Genomic DNA, 17,937 nt, shown 5'->3' with positions numbered 1-17,937 from the left:
AAATAGTTTTTTTAATTAAATAAAAATTGATAACGGGGTAAGGGACCAGGGTAGATGTGTTGCCTGTGAAGATCAGAGAGCTGCCCAGGGCCAGCACAGCCATGGCTATAGCCAGCGGGTGAGCCTGTGGAGCCAGGGAGAGGCTGGCGTCCTCAGTGGCTGCAGGAGGAGGCTGGAGAGAGCATCATCCATGAAGAATCAGAAAATTTTTAAATGAGAGAAAAAAATCTTAGTAATCACTTAGCCACGTAATCATTCTAGAAACATTTATCAACAGCTTCTCATTGTCTAGATCCTGTGCCTGAGTTTACATGTTTAAACTCATTTAATTCTCAAAATCACCATCTGAGGTAGGTACTGTGACTACCTGCATTTTATAGACATTGGCTTGGGAGGCAGTACCAGCTTTCTAGACCAGCTAGTAAGTGACGGGATCAGAATACAAATACAGGCAACCTGGCTCCAGAGCCTACACCCTTAACCACCACTCTCCCTCTCAGTAATCATCTTTATACTAGAATAAAAACTTGTCATTAGCATTGAGTGACAACTATTTAAATACCTCCCTTGTACTTAGTAATTTGCTAAGAAGTATAGGCAGATTGCTGCCCTTGGGAATTTATGGTCTTGGTGAAAATCAAGAAAAATGTACAGAAAACAATTATTTCAAGCTTATCTAACAAAACCTATAGTATTACCTACGACAACCTGGCTTAGTAGGTGATGGGTAAGTAATAGTCTAGGCAGGACTCCATTCAGTGTTGCCCCAAAATTTGTTTTTCTAGGGAGCTACTGATCCTGGGGGCTGTCTGAGCTTTTCTCTGGCAAGGTCAGTATTTTCAGCATTGAGTTCCCTTTCCTGATTGTTTGTCACTATCCAACAGTCTTCTGCAGGGAATTTAGGCCTTTGCATAAAGCGGAGCAGTCACTTTGTTATTCTGAGCAAAAGATCATTTTTATTCATTTTGGGTTTAAGTCCTAACAAAGCTCATCATTTGAGGGTTTTTTTTTTGGCGGGGGGGTGATTCTGGCTAGACAGAAAAATAAATGACTTTGATTCTCCCTTTGGAGTTTGCTGATTATTACTGAACATCCAAAATTGAATCATTCTTCACAATAAAACCACTATTTTTGTTGTTGTATACTGTAGAAATGGCTGTGGCCTTGCCCTGAGAAGGAAAGCCTTAAATGCCCTCTGTTGGTCAAACATGGAATAACTGCTGAACGTATGAAAAAGTGTTAAAAGTTACAAGAATTAGGGAAATTAGGGAAATATATCACAAAGGTGTGCAAAGCTTTCTCTACAAAGATGTCCGTTGCAATGAAGTTTATAGAAACAAAAAATTGGAAAAAAAACTTAACAAAAGGGGGGGCTTAGTTAAATGAATTATGGTACATCCACGTAACAGAATACTCCTCAGCTAATACAATATTGTAGAAAAATATTTCATAACAGGAAAAATGTTCATGTTACATTAAGTGAAAATTTGAAATCACAAAGCTGTTTAGTGTGCTCCCACTTTTATGATTGAAAGGGTAGACAGAAAACTAGAGTCACTAAATTGATAGAAAACAGAAAGGACATGTGCCAGTGTCCCTTGTTATCTCTTCATGTTGGAGTTTTGGGGAATTCTTATTTTGTTTGTGCTTAACTCTGTTTTCTAGATTCGGCATGAATTACTTTAAGTACAAAAGTGAAAAACAATGAGAGTTTTTTAGAAAAGAGAAATCGAAATTGAACCGGCCTAATCTTAGAGATAAAATCGGGGGTCTAGAGTAGTGCTGTAACTTACCCAAGCCTACCCATCTAGTGCGACTTTCAGTTCATTTATTTTCTGGTAAGTCTCATTTAGCTACTTCTTTTGATGAAAAATTAGTAATGTTAATAATCTGAAGACTTGGCTATTGGTTGTTCTTCACAAATGAGTAAATGAGACTTGAATTAGAAATGAAGCTGTGCTGAGATCTATTGAAAGTCAACCCTCGACACAAAGGTTTGTTTAAAAAAAAACAAAAAAGAAGAAGAAGAAAAATTTTAAAAAAAACAAGAAATGAAGCTGAGTATTAGCTATTAGGACATTTAGATGGAGCACATTTGAAAAGATCACAATGCACTTAGAATTGATCTATTTCTCTTGTGTAGGGGTTGGTAAACTACAGCCATTGGGTCAAATCTGACCACACCATTTATGTCTTACAACATAATTTATGACATAACCTATGACATCACTTATGTCTTGTGTATGGCAGCTTTTCTTCAACAGCAGCAGAGTTGAGTAGAGACAAAGACTGTGGCCTGCTAAGCTAAAAATATTTACTCTCTGGCCCTTTACAGGGACTTCCCTGGCAGTTCAGTGGTTAAGACTCCACGCTTCCACTTGAGGGGTCGTGGGTTCCATCCCCGGTTGGGGAACTAAGATCCCACATGCCACGCAGCATGGCCTTAAAAAAAAGAAAAAAAAAAAAAAAACGTTTTCAGACCCCTACTCTTATAGATTATTTTCATTCTATATTGCCTCAGGATATTTTAATGTTTCACCAAAGGACTCTTAGCTGGCAGTTCCAAACAAATGTCAGAACAAATATTAGCAGCTAGGAAGCCCCCAAATGGCAAGTGGTTTTTCTCTGATACTTTTTTACGGCCTCAGAGAAGCAGGCCACTCCCAGCCTCAAATACAAGGCAGTTTCTAAGTGGGTGTGGGTACCTGGGGGAAGAAAGGCTGTGGAATGGTGGAGAGGCCCCAAGAGATGAGGACACTAAGAGATAGGGTACTTCTTGTCAGGGTACAGGGGATTATATTTCCAGCTAAATTATTTTTCCACTTGATGGAATCATATTGAATAATAGATATTTAAACTGTGAAGTGCTTAAACCTGAACTGACAGACCAGTGGAAATGCCACACAAATGGGCCACGGGGATGGGAGGGAAAATTGGGGATGTGGCTCCAAGATACTCACCCAGCCGCCAGTGGGGTTTGACCATAATGCTTCCAGAGGTGACTGGAACAAGAGCTCCCTTAGAGACACAAGGGATGAGAGAGTAATAGGCAGCAGCTAGTAGGACAACTGTGGACGCTGAAACCACATAAATAAAACACTATTTTCATTGAATTCTGGATGTGAGTTATTTTTTTAAATTAGTTTTTATTAGAGTATAGTTGATTTACAGTGTTGTGTTAGTTTGTGCTGTTGGATGTGAGTTATTTTTGCATCTATATTTTATGTTATTTGTTTTTATTATAATTAAGTAATGAAAAACAACATTCATCAAAAGCTTACCTATAAAGAGCTTGGGGTGAGAGCACTTTTGGGGCCTATATCATCTTGCACAGTGAAAACATCCATGGTTACCAGTGTGTACTCCAAACCAAAGAGCCCCCCCCACAAATGTTCTGCTCTGAATAACACCCCTAGGACCTCTCACAACTTGAGGGGAGCCCCTTCCCACCAGCCCAGCATGATGGCATCCTGGAATTCCCTACCTCTATGATACCAGCAACAATCCATGCCCTTATATACTAATAATACCAATAAAATACATGAGAAAAAAATCTACATGGAGAGGTAACTCTTTGAATGTGATCACAGCACAAATTTCTTTCATGTATTCGTCTACTGAGTTGCTACTATATGCCAGGCATTGTGCTGGACCTTGGAGGTTGATTACAGAGAGTAATGAGACAGTAAAATGGATGCCCCACCCTGCTTTCTGACACCCAGGAAGGCAAAGACCAACATGGGACCTCTGCTACAGCCACAGCAAAAAGGAAACGTTTTTAACACTTCCATATCCAAACTTGTCCACCGAAAGAGCAAGAAGCCTGGCCTCCAACTCAGTGTTCACTTTCCCCCTCCAAATCTCAAGTGCAGGGATCTGCTTGGTGAAGTTCGGTCACCTGTGGAACCCAGGATGCAAGGTACCACGAGACAAGCAGCTTTTAGATTTCAAGGTTCTAGCATTCAGTGAGGCACACTGGGGTGGTGGTGGGGACAGGGGTTCAGAAAAGAGATGTGAGAGGCAATCTGAACATCGGCCACATTTACCCCGTGCACTGTGCGAAGAGAAGTCCAGGAGACAGAACAGCAGTGGTTAACGAATGGGGGTGTGTTAGAGGCTGGGGGAGAGCTGAGCTGGGTTGAGAGCAAGTGGGCCCTTAGCCAAGCTTCCGTGCCTTGGGAAGCTGCTGGCAAACAACCTCCTCCTCGAGGCTGGGAGAGAAAGGAAAGGCGAGTCCTCCAACTGGAAGGAAAAGAAGATGGATGCTTTTGTTAACGTTTTCATTTCCGTTATTGTTGAATAAATTAGAATCAGAGAAAAAATTCAGTAGCTGAATCAGCACTTTGTTAATCTGTTGCCATTCAAAAGGTTTTTTCTTTGGTGAGGCATGGAGAACAGAATCCAATTGACTAATCTCAGGACTCCATGCCTGTAGGACTCTTTTTGTGGTTGACTCCTGGAGGAAAAGTAATCCCAGGGCTATAAGTGCTCCTGTTCGGAGAGCAGCCCACACCTCTGCGCGGCCATGTGCTACCCATCCCCACCCCCACCCCACCCCCCACCCCCCGCCGAGGCTCACTGACCCTTCCCTACAGCCCTCAAGCGAACTGGCCTGGAAGTCATTTCACTGCAGGGTGGGGATGGCCACTGCCAGCAAACTGCCCTGCTTTCCCAGAATGCCTGCTCCAACCCCTGCCTACTCAGTCAGCAAGTCCTCATTCCAGGCGGCTGCCCTTGGACTTCTCCCCACCGTGCAAACAGAACCAACTGGGAAACTATATTCCTGAAGGAAATCCTCAGCCGAAGAAGAAGATGAAAACTCCAGCACATTCAGTGACGTAACCGTGATTGCACATGGATTTTCCTACCTCCTGAGCCTCTGGGGCTCCTGTCCCATTCTCTTTATACAGCCTTGCTTTAAGGTGTAGGAATAACTGTCACTCTGATAGACCTTAGCTCTCTGGTTTCCTCATATGGATTCCTAGAGGAAGAGGGGTCATCTGGCAGAGTGGGTAACTGGAAGGAAGCTGGTCCAGGTAACTCCTTGTTGCGTTACTTAATGAACCAACCCAGAATCTACTCAGACTTCTTGTTATGTAAGATAATAAAATTCTCCTATTATTAAAGCCACTTTTGATTGCAGTTTCTATTACAGCTGAAACATCCAAATGATGGAAAGAGGAAATTTTGTTATAGATATTGTTGAGAAAGGCTGGAGCAGGTAGTGATAGCTAAGAGATGGCCTCAGGGGGCCTTCTTTAGGGCAGTGCCATTCAAAATGTGATTCAAGGACTTGCAGCATCAGAATTGCCTAGAGTGGGACTTCCCTCGTGGTGCAGTGGATAAGACTCCGTGCTCCCAATGCAGGGAGCCCAGGTTGGATACCCAGTCAGGGAACTAGATTCCACACGCATGCCGCAACTAAGAGTTTGCATGCTACAACTAAGGCGCCCACCTGCCGCAACTAAGGGGCCCACGTGCTGCAACTAAGACCTGGCGCAACCAAATAAATATTTTTAAAAAAATTACCTGTGAGTTTGTTAGGAATGCAAATTGAAGGGCTTCATCCCAGATGGACTAAATCAGATTCTCTGGAGGTAGGGCTGGGAATCTGTATTTTAACAAGTTCTCCCTCCAGTGCTTTTGATGCAAGTATATTTGGAGAAAACACTGACCTAGGAGACTCCTAACAGCTGGGAGTGTGATTGGTCCAAAGAGGAAGTGCTGTGCCTCTTGCTCATGGCTGACCTCCCTGAAGCTGTTCTAATCTTCTAGGACTCAGTTTCCTTTTCTGTCACAACAATGTGAGATTCAAATGAGGAACTGGGTGTAAAAGTGGTTTGAAGAGCTAAAACCTTGGCCCCCTAGGAGAGTCTCTGAGCTGACCCTGTCATGCCAGGGGACACAGCATCCGAGGCTGCCGACAGATGTGTTGGACCAGGCTGGACTCTGCCTCAGCAGCCTGTGAGCTTCTTTGGACAGGGCCTGTTTCCATCTGTGTCTCCAGGTGCCCAGCAGAAGAACTGACACATAGAGGGTGGAGAGTCACTGTCATTCTTAATTGAACTCAACTGCCCCTATTTTGAGTTTCCTTTTTCGGACTGCTGCTTGAGTCAATCAGGAAAGACTGGAGACCCAGGTTTTACCCTTGTGGTTAGAGGAGAGCCAGCCCCTGTCGCAGTGCTGCCCTTCCTCTCCTACAACCTCAGTGACCTCAGCCGTCCTCCCTCACAATCCTCCAGGAAAGGATGCTCAGGCTCTCCATTGAGGTGACCTGGTCCTCCCAGATTTCCCAGGCCTTCGACGCCCAGGGATGCACAGGACCCGTTGCCCTGGAAACGTAGGAACGATTAAGTCACTAGCCCTCCCTCGTCTCAGGTTTCTAGGTGTTGACCTGGACGCGGGAGCCACTCCCCAAGCCTATAAGAAGGCCTGGCTTAAGAGGTGGGGGCCTCGCGCGCACCCAGCGCGCCGAGCCAGTGTTAGCTGGCTGGAGAGGGCGCGCCTGCTGGCCAGAGGGCCAATCAGAGCAGGGCAGGCCAGCCGGTCCGGCTCCCGGTGGCCACTTAGACGCTGGCTGAAAGCGCTGCCTGCTCTGCGATTGGGCGAGCTTCCTGCCAATCAGGGGAGGAAGCCAGCAGGCGTTCGGCCAATAACGGGAGGCGACCGGGTCAGGCCGGTCGCCCTGCGGTCGTCAGGGTGGTCGGCGAGCTCGTCGGCGGTGAGGGAGCGACGGCCCTCCGGCCCGCGCGCGCTGCGCTCTCCGCCCCTCCGGCCCCGCCCGTCGGCCGCGCCGCGTCATGCCAGGCGCTGCTGGGTGCTAGTACCCGGGCCGCCGCCCTCCCGCCCGCCTGAAGCCGCGCCCACTGCCCAGAGCCAGAGGGATGGTGGTAGTCACGGGGCGGGAGCCAGACAGCCGTCGCCCGGACGGTGCCATGTCCAGCTCCGACGCCGAAGACGACTTTCTGGAGCCGGCCACCCCGACAGCCACGCAGGCGGGGCACGCACTGCCTCTCCTGCCGCAGGAGGTACCTGGACCGAGGGCGTGCGGGGGTGCGGGAAGGGGCGCGGGGGGAGGAGCCGGTGCCAGGCAGAGCTGACCTTGGGATGTGAGCAGCGCTGCCGCGCTGAGGCAGGGGTGGGGGTCGGGCCGAGGGCGGCGCCAGAGGAGCCGTGCTCCCCTGCCCACCCCGCTCCCACCCACCACCCGACCCCACCCCACCCCCGAAATGCACCAGGTGTGTCTTCCCTGCCCCAGGCGGCACCTGGCCCTCCCATCCCCCTCCTTCCAGGATTCACTGCCAGCAGGGTTGGTACTCCCATCCCTATGTCCCACCTTACCTACTGGAGGAGGGAGGGTAGGCCGTGGGAGGGGGCCCTTGGAGCCCCAAGAGATGATAGTGTCTCCTAGAGAATCCAAGAGGAGGCCTCAGTGGTTGCCCAAACCCAGTCTCCAGCTGCCCAGAGAGTGGGGTTACGGGCTGTGTGCAGATAAGAAGCAGGCCAGTTAATAGATGTGGCCTCACTCACCTGACACCTCCATGGCTTTCCCTCCTAGCTGCTGTGCTGTGATGCACAGTGGCCTCCACTGGTCTTACTTAACGCATGTGACACTATCACCCTCAAGAGAAGGGAAAGGAGGGAAGGTGGGGCTCTGCTGGGCAGTGAAGACAGAGGCTAGGAGGTAGGGGCTAAGGTAGTGGCAGACATGACCTGTGGAGTCCTAGGTGAAGAGACTGAGACCCAGAGGGGCACGATGGGGCTGGGTGAGGCTCTCTGGGAACTGTAGTGTCCTCTTTGGTTACGAACCAGTACTCTAAACATCGTGGGGCAGTTGTGAAAATGGGCAAATCTCCAGAAGGACTCTTTGTAATTGGAAAAAAAAAAAAAAAAAGAAGGGAACCGTTGGAGACCCAGGGTGCCATTTTTTGTGCACTGTCACTGGTGAGACGGTGTGGCTTGAGGAAAAAAGCACAGGACCCCGGAGACCATAGGCCAGCACTCCAGTGCCAGCTCTTTCACAAATTACATGGGTCCATGTGAGTAATGAGGAGTATTATTATCTCCAAATAATACTGGGGTCCTTGGTATGCACATAAAATAGTTCTAGAGGAGCTAGCTATAGAATAAGCAGAAGGCGTTTCCTGTCCTCTGGGTGCAGAAGAGTAACAGTACCTACATTCACAGAACTGTAAGTGCCCGTCCGTTTCATTCATCCATTCATTCAGTGCATATTTGGGGCTTTACTACGAGCCAGGCACTGCACAAGACACTGGGCAACTTTGATGTAACGTATTTGTATCCTACTTTATTTCACAAAGGATTTGAAAGTTGGGAAAAAGGACTGTCTAGATAAATACACATAGACTTCCACAGAGCCAGAGAGATGTCGTAATATTGAAAAGTATGCGCTGGGATAAAATTTTAGTTAATCTGGAGGAGGTTTGTGGGAAAATTAGGGAGAACTGGCCTCATTTCTTTCAAAACCACAAACAGTGAAAGAGATTTAAAAAAATAAATAAAGGTCCTGGGCATTTTAGGGAGACCCTAGAGCTTCTCAGGGCAAATGTAGGTACCATCATTCCCTGCCATTGCCTCCAGAACCGTAGCTGGACTGGGCACTAATCTCCCTGCACAGATTAAGGAGAGAAGTGGAGAGGTACAGAGGATGAGGAGTGGATGCCTGGCATTATTCAACAAACATCTGTGGGCCCTGCTCTGGGTGGCCTCAGGATAGGTGAACAAGATGCTGTTCCTGCCCTCGGGAAACTTGGGCAATAATAACGACCGATAGCACAAAGCTCCCGTTGTGCAGAGCTCTGTTATACAGGAGAACGTGGGCTACAGTGAAGGCACAATGGCGGGAGTGTTCAGTGAACCCTGTCTTGGGGCAGGCAAAGGACAACAGAGCAGAAATGCTCACGGAGTAGGGGACCTTGAATAGAAGCTCTCAGAATGAGTGGATGCTGCTAACCGATATGGCGCCTTGGTGTGAATTAGCAAAAGGGTGTACAGCTGCGCTGGCAGACCCCGCTCACGCAGGTGCCCCTGTGCAGTGAACAGCGCACACTGCCAGATGGGGCCATTGCATTTGCTGGATGGACAGAGGGAGGGTGGCAGGAGCGCTGGGGATGGAGAAGACAGCATGAGCAAGGGCACAAAGGTGGGGAGTTCAGGATGTGGAAGGAGGACAGTAAAGGCTTTGAACTCTAGAGCAGAGATTGAAGGACTGCGGTGCAGAGACCTCATTTAAGAGCTGTGGGAGGATGGGGAGGACTTGGTAATTGATGAATGCGGGGAAGGGGAGGGGAGAGAAGCGGTCAGAAAGATGCCTGGGTTTGGGCCTCGGGTGGCGCTCATCAGACCCAGGAAGGCGGCAGACGGGGCAGCCCCGGCTTGCCTCCCCACCGTGGGACTAAAAGTGCCGGTGATTCCTCCCCAGTTCCCTGAGGTTGTCCCCCTTAACATCGGAGGGGCTCACTTCACCACACGCCTGTCCACCTTGCGGCGCTACGAGGACACCATGCTGGCGGCCATGTTCAGCGGGCGGCACTACATCCCCACGGATGCCGAGGGCCGCTACTTCATTGATCGGGACGGTGCGCACTTCGGGTACGTTCCTCCCTCTGCTATCAACTGCAGGGTCCTAGCAAGTGAGCAGCCCGGGCTTGGGCATGGGACTTTGATGTCTTCCATAACACCTAGAAGAGGAGATAACCTGCTGGTGGAATTTAATAAATGTGCATATTGCATTGGATCAGAATTCTTAGTTTCTTTCCCAGAGGAGGCAAGGACAGCCGGAGAAATCCCAGGTGACACACATTGGCTGGATGTGATGAAACTGATTCTCTGCTATGCAAATTAAGACCGGGAAGTTGTCATCCCTGTGGAATAGGTGTGACCGCACCGAGAGGCAGGGGAGTTCCAACACAGCTTCTGGGAGAAGACCCTCAGATCCAGATTCTGGGGCTCGGCATCGCTGTTAGGGAGAAACATGGGGTGTGGCAGTGGTTCCCAAACTTCTTTCAATAGTTTGAAACAAATAAATAGGACAAAAAAAGGTGAGGGAAGGGCCAACATAGGGTTGCCATCCTGTAATTTTGCCAAGTCTTTAAAAAAAAAAAACACCTTCCGGGACTTCCCTGGCGGTTCAGTGGTTAACACTCCATGCTTCCACTGCAGAGGGCACAGGTTCAATTCCTGGTGGGGGAACTAAGATCCTGCGTACCGCACCGTGCAGCCAAAAAAAAAACCCCCCGAAAACGAAACAACAACAGCAAAAACACACACAAAAAAACCCCACTTTCAATTGTTACTGTCATTTTAACAGTAAAACATGGAACAACACAATCTCAAAAAAAGATAGCCCTTCCCAAGAGAGGACTTCTGACGACCTTACAGATAGACAATTTAAAGACTTTATGTTTTGGTTTCCTTGTTTGTGAAATGAGAAGTAATTATAGCTGCCTTGCAGGCCTGTCATGTGGATTAAATAAAGAGGCTTGGTGTGACCCCTGGCCAGGTCCTTTCAGAGCATGTGGCTGAAACTCTTTGCCCCATCCGTCTAACTTTGGAGATGACTGGAGAACTAACATGGTCTTTGACCTTGAACAAAAGGAGACCCTCCAACCACTACGTCTCTGTGCCGGCCTCCAAGTAGGATTGCCCACACTGGGAGAAGGGTCATTTTCACCCTCAGAAAGGAGCCTCGTCAAATAATTTGCTCTGAAGCATCTGGGTTTCCCCATTGGGCGGTCAGCTGCCTCCAGTGCTGAGAAAACAAAGTGTCACATCGCTCTGCAGAGCTATAAAAAGATTTTTGTTTGCAGGCTGTTTGGGAGAGGAAAGTGCTCGGCCCGGCTGGCAGCTCCCGCAGCACTCTTCGCTGGGCCTTGCCCGGGGTTATGTTTTTCAGGACTCACCAAGATTTGCTTACGATCCTAGAGGACTGATTTTCGAAGGAGTGACGGGGAGGGGGAACCCGGTTTGGCCCTAGGCTGATGCGCCCATACCCAGGTGGCCACAGCTGGAGAGTGGCAGGGCCAGGCAAGGGCATGGCAGCAAGCAGGATGTTGTGGTGTTTATCCTCAGGCTACTGGACTCCAGTGGCCTAAGATTCATCAGCAGCCTGTGGAGCTGTTGAAAGATTCAGATAAAATAAAATAGGGATTTAGGGCATTTCTCTGCGGGTGAGCTCACGTAGCCCCAGCAGCCACCTTGGAGGCTGCCTGGGCCTCCACCTGGGGCACTTTCCCGTTGTGATCAGTGCACAGCGGCTTGGACTGGAGTCTGGACCACTGTGGGTGTGGATTTGGGGTCACCCGTGTCTGCATCTGGCTAGCTGTGGCTCCTTTAGCAAGGGTGTTCCTTAAGCTCTCTGAGCCCCACTTTTTCCTCATTTATAAAACGGACGTAAGAAAGCACTTACCCATGTCGTTGGAAGGATTAAATGGGATAACTCCTGAATAGTGACTGACACAGATTAGTACTTGGTGAGTGTTGGCTGGTGTTGCTTCATGGTCATAGACTCACTACTGAGGTAACAGCTTGGTCTTGGGGTTTACTGATACATCCTCACAGAAAAGCCCTTCCCACACCTACCAGTGATGGGTCTGATTACTTTCAGCCCTAAAGAATCTGAAGAGAGAATTAAAAGAACTGAATTGTTATTTTAAGAAGGTGCAGTGATTTTTTGTTCACTCCTGAAGCCAGTTTATTCAGGTGTCAGGGTTAGGCTTCCTCTTCTCCGTATAGCTACAGAATGATACTGATGGCAAGGATCTGTGGGGAGTGCAGAACTCTTCCACGTGGCTGGTGGGAATAAAATGCTACAACCACTTTGTCAAACAGGCACTTATGACCGAACAATTCTCCTCCTGATGTTTACCCAAGAGGAATCGGTGCTTGAGTCCACAAGAAGTTTACAGGGAATGTTTATCACAGCTTTACTCTTATGAGACCCCAACTGGAAACAATTCAAATGTCCATCAACGGGAGAATGGGTAAATAGTTTATAGTGTATCCATACAACGGTATGCTACTTAGCGATAAAAGGAAGGAAACTTCTGCTACACATGATGACGTAGGGAATCAATCTCAAAGACGCTAGGTTGAGGGGAAGAAGCCAGGCACAAAAGAGAACATACTGTGTGATTCCACTTACATGCATTTCAAGAAGAGGCAAAACTAATCTTTGTTGATAGAATTAGAAGTTAGAGTGGTTGTCTCTGTAGTGATTGGCTGGGAAGAGGCACAGGGAAACTTTAATTAAGTGGACATGTTCTATATCTTGATGTATGTGGTGGTTGTGTGGGTATATTCATACGTGAAAAAGTAATTGACCTGTACAATTAAGATGTGTACCTTTATTGGCTATTATCTGTACCTCAATTCAAAATATAGGGCTTCCCTGGTGGCGCAGTGGTTGAGAGTCCGCCTGCCAATGCAGGCGACGCAGGTTCGTGCCCCGGTCCGGGAGGATCCCACGTGCCGCAGAGCGGCTGGGCCCGTGAGCCATGGCCGCTGAGCCTGCGCGTCTGGAGCCTGTGCTCCGCAAGGGGAGAGGCCACAACAGTGAGAGGCCCGCGTACCGCAAAAAAAATAAAAAATAAAATAAAAAAACAAAATATAATTAAGCGGCTAGATATCATATCTTCCCATTTTTCCTGTATATACTTAATAATTACAATAATAATGATACAATAACAACTACTAACACTTAGTGAGGGCTTGCTCTGTGCCAGGTATTTTCTAAGCACTTTTTATGTATTAACTTATTTAATCCCCTCATAACATTATGGGGTAGTTTTCTTATTTTCCCCCATTTTATAGAGGAGAAAGGGCACAGAGAGGTTAAGTTCACTTACCCAAGGTTACACAGCTGGCCATCTGGGTCCAGATCCTGTGCTCTAACCACTGGGTGGCACTGTCCGGATCCCTTAACTCCTTCTCACCAACCCTCTTTTCCTTCCTACTCAGAGATGTGCTGAATTTCCTGCGCTCGGGGGACCTGCCGCCCCGGGAGCGCGTGCGGGCCGTGTACAAAGAGGCCCAGTACTATGCCATCGGGCCTCTCCTGGAGCAGCTGGAGAACATGCAGCCACTGAAGGGGGAGAAAGTGCGCCAAGCGTTTCTGGGACTCATGCCCTATTACAAAGGTGAGGGGCTCACTGTGCGGGGCAGTCGGGGTGTGAGGAGGGAGGGTAGCGAGGCATCTGTCAGTGCTGAGGTCTCCACCAGAACAAGTGGGTCATGGCTCGCCAAGACACCTGTCCTACTCAAGATGGGAGAGGATCCTGCTTCCCTTCCTGCCGCCCTCCCAGTCCCGCAGGAAGATTCAGATGAAATAGGGACCACCTTGCCTGCAACGTCATCAAATCGCATTTCAGAAGGGTGGTACTCATCCCATCCCCTTTGTTTCCTTTTGCCCTGCAGAACCACGATTCCTGTTTAAGTTTGTGCCCTTCATGGGCCCAGAGTCCCTTCCCCAGGGATCTGTCTCTTCCCTCTTGGGTCCACTGTCACTGGGGCTCTCTCTGTGCCCCGCCCCCCTCCCCACCCCCGTCCCACTGATGGGTGACATGTTCACCCCCACAGACCATTTGGAGCGGATTGTGGAGATTGCCCGGCTGCGCGCCGTCCAGCGGAAGGCCCGCTTTGCCAAGCTCAAGGTCTGTGTCTTCAAGGAGGAGATGCCCATCACCCCCTACGAGTGTCCGCTTCTCAGCTCCCTGCGCTTCGAACGGAGCGAGAGTGACGGACAGCTCTTTGAGCACCACTGCGAAGTGGATGTGTCTTTCGGGCCCTGGGAGGCCGTGGCTGACGTTTATGACCTGTTGCACTGCCTGGTCACGGACCTCTCGGCCCAGGGCCTCACCGTGGACCACCAGTGCATCGGGGTGTGTGACAAGCACCTCATCAACCACTACTACTGCAAGCGCCCCATCTATGAGTTCAAGATCACATGGTGGTGAGTAGCCCTGGCAGGGAGCAGAGTCCTGGCAGGGAGGGTGTCCGTTCCCCTTGGCAGCTCTGGGAGCAAGGTCCCTGGAAGGGCTGCTGGCTGCCCCAGAACCTGCTGAGGTGAGGACGGGTCCTGAGGCACAACTCCAGGCGGACGGAGGTGCAGCCCCAGTCTCCTTGGCTGTACCTTGGGGCCAGGTTCAGGGCTGGTGGCCCACGAGGACTTGGTGCCTGCGCTCACCTGGCCTTTCCTCGAGGCACGGCAGTCTCTGCCTGAGGCTTATGGGGTCCGGCTAGCGAGGGCTTGACCAGGAAGTCCAGAGAGGTTTTGTCACTTTCTTGATCTTGCAAGAGAGTTTCTGCCCTTTTTAGAGCCACGTTACCAAACTCACGTAGGCATAACCACTCCTCCATCCTGTTCAAGAGTCCCTTCCTTGTGCTCAGTGTATCAGTATGAATGTGGAACATGATGGGGGATTTACCCAAGGAGCCACCTAGAGCCCCTGGCTGAAGAAGGAACATTTTCTCTCCCTCTTCCCTCAACAGTGGCCCCACGCTTTGCTTTAGGATGTGGACTCTTTTCCTCCCAAAACATATTCTTCACCACCTTTTGGAGATGTAACCATAGTTGCCAAAGCCATGCACCAGGTTGGCCTTAGAAAAGCACAATGTTTACAGCCCTGCCTCAGGGCCTTGGCTTCTCCTACCTTCCACTAACCTTCCTTGCTTGAAGGGTTATCTTCTCATGGGGCTGGAATGCACATTTCAGGGACTCCTTTTGAAGATTCCCTAAGTCAAGCAGGCAAGATGCCTAGTTGTTGTGTTATCTTTGAGATGTAACATCCTTTCTAGAGGCTCAGAATACATCCTTGACCGCTGTTCCATGTTAGGATCCAATTTGTGGTGAACCTCCTTGGATGGGAACCCCTGTTGCTTTTTCCTGCCAACGTTCTCCTTCTCGGAGATTGTCTATCTTGGGGAAGGAAAGAGAGGGCCGGAGGAGAGGCGCAGCTATCCCAGGAGCTGTGGGAAGAGAGCAGCAGACCTCCGTTATGTTTGCCTCTGCACAATTCAGAGAGAAAAAGATCCACCAGCTTCTGTTCACTGCGTTTCCTTCTCGCGCTGTCTGCAGCCTGGGGCAGCCAGTCGGGGTGTGGGCCTGCGCCCCCTAGAGGAAATGCTCTGCAGCGCCAGTCACTGGAACGGGGACGTTCCCTTGCTGCGTGCAGGGCTTCTCCCTGTAATCGTGATTGAACTTGACTGCTCCTGGGTGTTGTTGTAGGGAGATTTTTTTTCTGTCAGCCTCATCGGTCTCAGTCTTACAAGACCAGATTGGCGAGGAGGGTAGTGGGGGAGCTGAGGAAGAGAAGGCCAAGCCCTGGGGCCTTGGCTGAACTCCTTCACGGGGCAGGGACCCCTTGGCCCCTGTATGGGAAGATTCCAGGGCATGGTCCCCCGCTCCTACACTGTATTCTTATGTGCGTGGAGCAGGTATCCAGGCTGACATCTAAGGGGGCGGTCCAGTCAGTGGTTCAGGTTCTGAGATAACATGTTCTCTCCTTGTTCTCATCCGCAAACGGCTTGTCGCTTTTCCGGAGCTGATGTCCCTGCTTGGATCTTACCCCGACAGCACGGCTCTTGCCTTGTCCTCAGAGAAGGGTCTTTCATTTAAGTTGCCCAGATCGGCAAATAGATTGAACGCTAATACAGGTTCGTTTTTTGACAGACACTGAGGCAGGCTCTTCAGGAGGGAGCCAGTGTGAGGAGAGAGCAGATAGGTAAGCCCAGTGCCCGCAGTGATCCGACCTCGGCCCCTTCTCTTGCCTTCCCTGGCCCAGAGCATCGCAGCACTCGGTTATTGAGAGTCCATACACATAAGACAGGGAGGGACTGGTTCACGCAAGCTCAAGTCAGCTCAAAATCAGGCCCTGAAGACTTGCTTGGGGCTTCAGGGACGCTGGATAGGAACGCTGTCCCTGCGCCTCTTGCTGGAGCCCCTCCATTCCTCTGCCCCCGTGTTGTCCTCGCGGAGGTGCTCTGTGCCGTCGTGGGGGGACAGGGCCGTGGCCAGTAGCCCAGGCAGAGCAGGGACACTGGCGGCCAGCTTAGAGCTCCTTCTACATGGAGTAAAAGAATTCGGTGGCCCTGTTTGGCCATCGTCTGTTGAGAAGCCAAGGCCAGGCTGCGAAGCGCTCTTGGATGTGGAGAGTTTGTGGTGATCGCCTCCAAATAAAAGTCATATCTGAGGAAGTGACTTCTCCTAGTAGGGTCCCTTTTCAGCTGTCAGCGGCCAAGCCCAGAACATAAGAAGCGTTGGGTAAGGAAGGAGGGCTCCAAAGGACGGCTGCTTCTCCCAGATTGAAAGGAAGTCTGTCTTCATGGAATTCTTGTGTGTAACGTCCTTGGGTCAAACCAAGGGGCCTGCCTTTGGAGCTTCCCTTATGTTTGACTTTGGGTACCTTTTCTCCCAGGTGCTCCATTCACTGGTTGGGAAGGTGAAAGTTATAGGAAATAGGACCGCATGGTGCAATGCTAGCTGCAATTCAGTAAGAATGAAAAACTTAACTGCAGCTAAGTTTGAAAAGATTGAAACAAAACCACGGTGAAACCCAGCACACCATCCCAGGTGGGGGAATTCTTTGGGTAACGCTCTAAATAGAAGACATAGAGGAATCGTCACCATCCTTATTCTACCTCTGGTGAATTCAGCAGGCTGTCCAGCGCTTATCACGTGGAAAGCAGTCGACTGTGCTCTGAAAATTTCTGTTCTTTCTCTCTGGGGCTTGGGATGTTCTGGGAGCTGTCTGAGCCTTGTGCCTCAGGCTGCTCAGGTGATATAATCTTCCTGTTCTGGGTTGCTCCTTGGAGGACTAGGAAATTGACATCTGCAAGCCACAGAGTGGGGTGAGCCTCACTGTGTGATCTTGGTCTAAGTTGGATCCTGAAATGGTTAAGACAAGTAACAACAACAAAACAAAAACCACTCACACTAATCATTTTGATCCCAGTTAGAATTTCAGATATCATCCTTCTGCATACCTTCTGTCTGTATTTGATTGTGCTACAAGTGATTAAGCTTTCTCGGGTACCATTTTGCTGGGGCTCTTTCATGAAGGTGGCGCGCCTGCCTCGTGATCCTTAAAAGAGGGAGGCTTTATTCATCAGAAGCCAGAGTGTTGGGAACTGGGGTGGGAGAGGCACTTTTTGGAATTCTGGAAGAAACATACATGTATACATATGTTAATTGGAGGAAGGGCGGGCTGGCAGAGGGTCAGAGGAGGTGGGAACAGAGACGGGGAGGAGGGATAGGCAGTTGCCTCTGGGAGTGGGAGGTCACGGGGTGGTCGGTCGTCTTCCTTCTGTACAGTGTGGGCTTTGTGTACACAAGATAACGCTGCCTGTGTTTGTTCATTTCCTGTCTGTGAGCGCTTTGGTGCATGGAGCCTCAGTACCCTCACCTGGCATTAAAGTCAAGAATTAGAACCTGGGTGCTGTGCCTTTTTTGTTTAGAGACTTACTCTCCTCCCTCCTCCGCCCTCCACGCTGCCAGCAAATATGTGTTGATTTCTGCTTAAAACGTGGTATGTTTGGGGATGCCATACTAAATCAAACAGGCTCTTCCCTGAGACATGCGGCTGAGCTTCCGCCCTGACCTGAAGTTAAAGGGAGACAGGCCCCTGGAGGTTCCTCACCTGCTCTCCGTCCCGGCAGGCGTACTCACCTGTGCCCCCATATTTCTGGGGTTTATAGGCAGTGCTGGCCATTCGTTCATGACCCTCAGCTTCCTCACTTGACCATTCTGTCTTTTAGGAAGTGGGTTCACCTGATCCCTTACTGAAGACCCAGTGTTCCAGTAGCTGAAAGCCCTGTACATCTTTTCTCCTCTCCTGGCCCTATACCTCCAAGGCACACTCCAGTACCTCAGTAGGGGTCCCAGGGAGGCACCAGCATGGGCAGCCTTTGCTCCGTGTTCCT

At 49.8% G+C, this 17,937-nt stretch overlaps 1 protein-coding gene across 1 annotated transcript; it reads left to right on the top strand.

Annotated features, from left to right (window-relative positions):
* Positions 1-6,884: 6,884 nt before the first annotated feature.
* On the top strand, positions 6,885-13,973 carry KCTD7 (potassium channel tetramerization domain containing 7; the record flags this gene model as incomplete). Its single annotated transcript, XM_082856396.1, has 4 exons — positions 6,885-7,028; positions 9,443-9,612; positions 12,979-13,157; positions 13,597-13,973. 4 exons carry the CDS (start codon positions 6,885-6,887, stop codon positions 13,971-13,973), a joined length of 870 nt encoding a protein of 289 aa, XP_082712522.1.
* Between the last annotated feature and the right edge of the window lie 3,964 nt (positions 13,974-17,937).

This window comes from Leucopleurus acutus, assembly GCF_964270905.1.
Source record: "Leucopleurus acutus genome assembly, chromosome: 16".
NCBI lineage: Eukaryota > Metazoa > Chordata > Mammalia > Artiodactyla > Delphinidae > Leucopleurus > Leucopleurus acutus.
The sequence above is the reverse complement of the archived record's forward strand: the minus strand, read 5'-3'. Positions and strand labels throughout refer to the sequence as shown.